The 6,083-nt window shown below is 32.2% G+C and overlaps 1 protein-coding gene across 1 annotated transcript; it reads left to right on the top strand.

Annotated features, from left to right (window-relative positions):
- On the top strand, positions 1,753-4,842 carry LOC109349174 (polygalacturonase At1g48100). The gene is made up of 8 exons (XM_019589879.1): positions 1,753-2,132; positions 2,225-2,353; positions 2,815-2,982; positions 3,086-3,127; positions 3,244-3,451; positions 3,846-3,927; positions 4,033-4,141; positions 4,254-4,842. Exons 1-8 carry the CDS (start codon positions 1,854-1,856, stop codon positions 4,659-4,661), a joined length of 1,425 nt encoding a protein of 474 aa, XP_019445424.1. The 5' UTR covers positions 1,753-1,853; the 3' UTR covers positions 4,662-4,842.

Raw genomic sequence — 6,083 nt, 5'->3', positions numbered from 1 at the left:
GCACAAATGAAATAATAATAACAAACATCTCTTATCTGTGAGATTATGACTCTGCTCATGATTAAGCCGGTGCATGCTTTGGAGAAGATAAGGGTTTTATTTAGTAGGTCATGACCTGGTTATCCATTACTGGTTTATTTTTGAGTAAGCCGTCTTTATCTTATTTCTTTTGACAGCCAATTGTTCATATAACTATATTATCCCAATCAAGCATAGTTAAGACTACGTGGCGCTATTAGGGCAAAAGGAGCATATATATAACAATAAAGCTAAGAAGGTATATATAAACTATGCTAGCCTATGAAACTACATTTTTTTCATCCACTGTACACCAAAGAAAAGTAAAGGACTATAATATACTACGCTATGAAACCCCAGCCATAAGTTAATTCATCAATAATCAACAACTGAAAATGGTAATTTTAAAATGGTTGTGTTAACAAGTGCTCTAAATGTATTGATTAATAAGTACAAAAGATAGAAGTTAGCAATCAAAAACTAAGGTCAACATTTCTCTATATGAGGGGAAGAAAAGGACTTGCATGGAGACGTAAGCATGTGGATACAACTAATTAAATATTGTCAACACATTAAAAATTTAATTTTGATTAAAATTTAATCATAAATAATAACACCAACAAGTATAAATGTATTTGTCTCTAAATGTAACGTGTTATATGTGTCTTCATTAAAAAAAAAATTTTTGAGGGGAATATGTGTTTGCTTATTTCAATGCATGGAGAACGATATACTTAGTAATAGATTGTTCTACTTGTATAGACTTATATCTAGATATACGACATATGGGTTTTTCTACTTGCATAGGATGAACAACTCTTAAAAAGTAAGTTTAATAAATGATATATTTAACAAATTAAAATATAATTATTTCGTTTTTCTATACCGGTTTATGTTTGTTTATTGTATATTCACCTCTATCTATCTAATATCTAATGTATAACATTAATGCTCTTGCCATGCATCTAATTTAAGATCTTCGAGACTCTAACTACGGCATTAATCATACATCAATCATAGTGACCACAATTCTAGTGCATAATTAAGTATTCTTTTCCAACTAAAAGTAGATTCGAAATCCCACACCAATCATAGTTAGCACCAAACAATCTATTGAGAGATTCTTATATTTACTAGAATTTGATTTATTAACACTAAACAAATCAAATGTCTCAAGAAATACTTATATTCAAAATAAAATAATATTCATTTCAATTATTTAATATTATCTTATTTTTAAAAGTATCATTTTTGCCTTCAATGAACATTTATAGATTTTTTCCGAATATATTTTTACAAAAATAATTAGCACATATATATTGGGGAACATTAAACAATGACTCCCCACAATAAATTGTGCGAAGAAATGAAAACAAGTCTCACAAAAGTTTAAGTCGAATATCCAAATAAAGAGATATAGGCTAACTTTAAGAACCAAAAGTATATTAAGAGTAGATTCTTGATATAAGAAATTAAGAATGCCTGCAAAACTATTAGAAATCGGCTCTGAACGGCTAAGGTAAATCCTCACCAAATAATGCCAAGAATAGAAAAGTAAAATCATTGGTTATCAAACTATGCATCTAGCTATAAAATGATTCAATAAAAGACAGAAACAAATCCACTATCTTTCAATATTCTAATAAATGGCATGCGCTTGAAAAATAAAAGAAAACCGAGTTGTTTGAGCCGTATTTCACTATATAAACTGTCTATAAGTACTATACTACTTCCCAGTATAAAGCCACAATATATACCACCTGAAGTTACAAGAGTTCAACTCAGCTAGTGTTTGTTATTTATGTAAGCGACAAACAAAGTGCCCCTGTGAAATAATGAAGAGGAACCGAAGTTGTTTTGTAATGTCATTGTTGATGATGGTGTTTGTCACCTTCTCTATAATTTATGTGGAGGCAAGAAATAAGATTCATAACAAACACAAACTTCATAAACCTCACAAAAACAGTAGCAATGGCCACATTAGAGGAGGCTCATCTTCTCCGCTTCCTGCGCCAGCTCCTCTTCCTCATTATGGTCCTCCTCCAACCCAAATGGGCATTTTCAATGTTATGTGTTTTGGCGCCAAGGGCAATGGAATTTCTGATGATTCAATGGTAAAGTAAAAAACACTAGAATCTCGAGATGAGTTTTGCTAACAGCTAGAGGCTAGGGTTGTAACTTTCTTAAAATGTTCATTATTATCCAGGCACTTAGAGCTGCATGGAATGGTGCCTGCAAAGTTGCTGGTGCAACAGTTAAAATTCCTGCAAAACTCAAGTTCCTCATCATGCCCATTACTTTACAAGGCCCTTGTTTGCCTGGTCTTACTCTTCAGGTTCACTTTCACTTCTTTTTATGTCATTTAAGTTACTCTCCAATTCCTAGTTTATAAAGTTGAAGAGTTAAAATTATATTTTATGTCATTGTCTTTAACCAATGTTCTTACTTGCCGTCGATAAGTTTTAACATTGCAGTTTTTCTAGCCCTTTTTTATATTTCTTTGATGATATTACTAGCCAATTAAGATTCTAAATTATGCATCAAATGTACCAAAAAATTATGCTTCATAACCACATTTGTGGACATAATACTATGGATTTTGAATTTTCGGCAAACTATATCATAACTGTAACTACTATTACATCAACCACTTTTTCTATCATTGTCCACAATATTATGGTGTCCACAACTGTAACAGCAATTAACCTTGGTATTTACATTGTATGTGACATTTTGAAAATTAAAATGTTTAATGTAGAAATATGAAGCTAAAGGTATATAATTAAATTGTAACAGATAGATGGGACTCTATTAGCTCCTCCTGATGCATCATCCTGGCCAAAGTCCAGTTTGTTTCAGTGGATAAATTTCAAATGGGTGCAGAATCTCACCATCAAAGGCTCTGGCACAGTTGATGGCCAAGGCTATAACTGGTGGAGCTCCTCAGAATCTTATGATATGCAGGTCAAAATATTATGCAAAAACACATTAAAGTACTCGTTGACAAAGTTAATAGAAATTTCAAAACATAAATACCAACTTTGTTGTTCATGATGAATTCTTGCAGAAGAGCTATTATTCTAAACACATTCCAGACATGAAACCAACAGTGAGATTTTCCTTTAACAGCCTATAATATTTATTAGTGTTTATATTATTTTTTTAGTTTGGTTTATGACAATTAATTCTCACTAGTCTTGTTTTGTGTATTGTTCTTATAACCAGGCTATAAGATTCTACGCCAGCAATTATATTATAGTTCGTGACATTAAAATCATTAACAGTCCTCTATGCCATTTAAAGTTTGACAGCTCAAAGGGGATAAATGTTAATAATATAACAATTTCTTCACCTGAGAATAGCCCAAATACTGATGGCATTCACTTGCAGAACACACAGGATGTAGAAATTCAACATTCTGATATTGGAACTGGTGAGCCTTTATTTTAATTTAATGTCAATGATTGTACATTCCATTTTCACCTGAGAAAGTAGAATCTTAGTAAATTGTTAAATTGTCACCATAATGGTGCATTGCCCACTTTGAAATGTTGAGGTTAAAAGATGTGTAATTTGACAAATAATGTATAGTTGAAAGACCCTTTTCAAGTTTAAACGGTAAACTGTCACTGCAACTAACTTTTTAAACGTGAGGCCTTAAAAATATACTAATAACTGAACTAACTTTAACTTTTGTGACACTGTGGGCACTAGGCACAGTAGGTATTCAACCAAAACCAGAACTACATGGTACATATATTAATTTTTAATTTTCCATCAGAAGCTTATAATATCAATAACTTCTTATTTTTTTTTTAAATTATCAGGAGATGACTGTGTATCCATCCAAACCGGTTGTTCAAATGTTCATGTCCACCACATTAATTGTGGCCCTGGGCATGGTATAAGGTAAGAACAAAAAATGTATACATCTAGCTATGTACAAATTGGCACCCTTATTGTAATTGTTATAGCAAACTAATGAACACTGTACATTAAATTTTCTGAATATAGTTTAGGAGGATTAGGGAAAGACAATAGTATGGCATGTGTATCTAACATCATAGTGGAGGATATCACAATGAGAAATACACTATATGGAGCAAGGATCAAAACATGGCAGGTATTATCCTAATGTCAAATTACTTGTGCAATTAAACCTTGGCTATAATTAACTAATTAAGTAGGCTCCAGAATTTATTTGCACTAATTTGATTATTCTTTTATTCAAATAGGGAGGCATTGGTATTGTTAAAAATGTGTCATTTTCCAGAATCCAAGTCTATGATGTTAGTTATCCAATTACAATCGATCAATACTACTGCGACAAACATATCTGCAAGAACCAGACAGGAACAGTGGTGATTTCAGGAGTAAAGTTTGATCAAATAAGTGGTAGTTATGCAACACAACCTGTCCATCTAGCTTGCAGCAATTCCATTCCATGCACAGATGTTGATTTAACTGACATTCAACTGAGGCCATCCCTCACAAATAGAGGTTTTCAACAAACTTTATGTTGGAACTCTTATGGAAAATCACAAGGCTCCTTGCTACCTTCAAGCATTGATTATTGCTTGAGAAGTGGTGGTGGATCAATCAAGAGGATAGCAAGGTCACGTGATCATAGTTTATGTTACTAATTCAATTATTAAATGTTATTGTCAGCTTTAGTTTTGGGTCTTATGGGAGCTTCCCTTCTACAAAAATATTTTAACAGTGTGAAGGTGATGGTGTAATTTGGTTCTTTTTTCCCTTAGGAATGTACCTATTGACTTAGTTTATTTGTGCAGTGTTGAATGAGATAAAATATTTGGGTATGTCCTATTTACTCTTGTCAGCTGTTAAGGAAAGAGACAAAAAGCTTTTCCTTAAAAAATGACATAATGCTGAATGTAAGATAGTGGGAGGGACAGAACAAAGTTGTAGCAATGCATGGTACCATTCTTTCTTCCAGACTAGGAGATAGGTGATTAAACTATTTAAAGAAGAGCAAAATGCTTAAAGTTTTTTTGGGGGTATACAATGGCTTAAAGGTATGTGAATTCAAACTCTTGTCTTCAAAACCCAAGAAAAGATGAGTTTACAGTAGATAAAATATAACAGAACTAGACACCAAATATAGAACTTGCAGTATTTAGAGCCTAGAAGATTAAGAACCATTACAACAATGGCTATTCCTAGATGCCATTTTCTCAATTAAGATAAAACAGAATAATGCCTGCCTCATAAAAGAAACTCGATGAAAACTAGATTTCCGGTATATAGCCATGGATTAAACCAAGATCAGTATTTGTTCTTGGATTTTTTGTTTGGGCTCATCATATGTTCACTATGGGTCTAGACTTTGATATTCATAACTTATTTACCATACCCCACCATGATCATAGCAGTCGAATAAAAATCTTTAGTTGGATTTATCAGGATTTGAAATTAGTCTAAGTCAAATCTGTCTTAAGCTCGTTTCGACCCAATAATTATTGGCTCAATTTAAAACTCCATTTGACTTTAATACAAATTATTTAAATTAGCTCAAACTTCATTATATTGAGTTTACCATCACTTTGTTAACTCCAATTAAATGAACGAATATCTCTTAAAGATAACTTCATGATTCAGTTTTTATTTTATCAAACAAGGTGTGCAAGAATGGCAAACACAACAAACACCATAACAGGGACTATATAAAATTATTAAACTTTGCAATCAGTGTTCTGACCTACATTGATGATCGTGCGGTGTAATGTGCCAAATCTTTGTATACTATGGTATTATAATATCTTCATCTCTACAGCTCTGCCATACAGTTTACATTGATTATGGGTCAAATCTTTACACATTGTCTATTCTTTTTTCAAGGCCCAAGAAAGTGAGTGCATTGGGCTAATCTAGCATATTGAGGTAGAACTTTGATTATAAAAGATATTGAGGTAGAACCTCCATAATGCCCATGATACTAAACTCTTGCAAGATATATTATTCCCACGAGAGAATTCAGAAAGTTATTTTCTGTATTATATATCCAAATCTAAGTGCTTAAATATACCTCCAACATCTCTGAACAG

Source organism: Lupinus angustifolius, chromosome LG06 (genome assembly GCF_001865875.1).
Source record: "Lupinus angustifolius cultivar Tanjil chromosome LG06, LupAngTanjil_v1.0, whole genome shotgun sequence".
NCBI classification, from domain to species: domain Eukaryota; kingdom Viridiplantae; phylum Streptophyta; class Magnoliopsida; order Fabales; family Fabaceae; genus Lupinus; species Lupinus angustifolius.
Note: the sequence above shows the minus strand (reverse complement) of the source record. Positions and strands in the feature narration are given on the sequence as shown.

What these genes read in the sequence shown, in the direction of transcription:
- LOC109349174 (XM_019589879.1), top strand. Translation starts at nt 1,854, where the DNA reads ATGAAGAGGAACCGAAGTTGTTTTGTAATGTCATTGTTGATGATGGTG. An exon ending in GAATTTCTGATGATTCAATG is followed by an intron (nt 2,133 to 2,224) that starts GTAAAGTAAAAA and finishes ATTATTATCCAG; the next exon opens with GCACTTAGAGCTGCATGGAA. An exon ending in TTCCAGACATGAAACCAACA is followed by an intron (nt 3,128 to 3,243) that starts GTGAGATTTTCC and finishes TCTTATAACCAG; the next exon opens with GCTATAAGATTCTACGCCAG.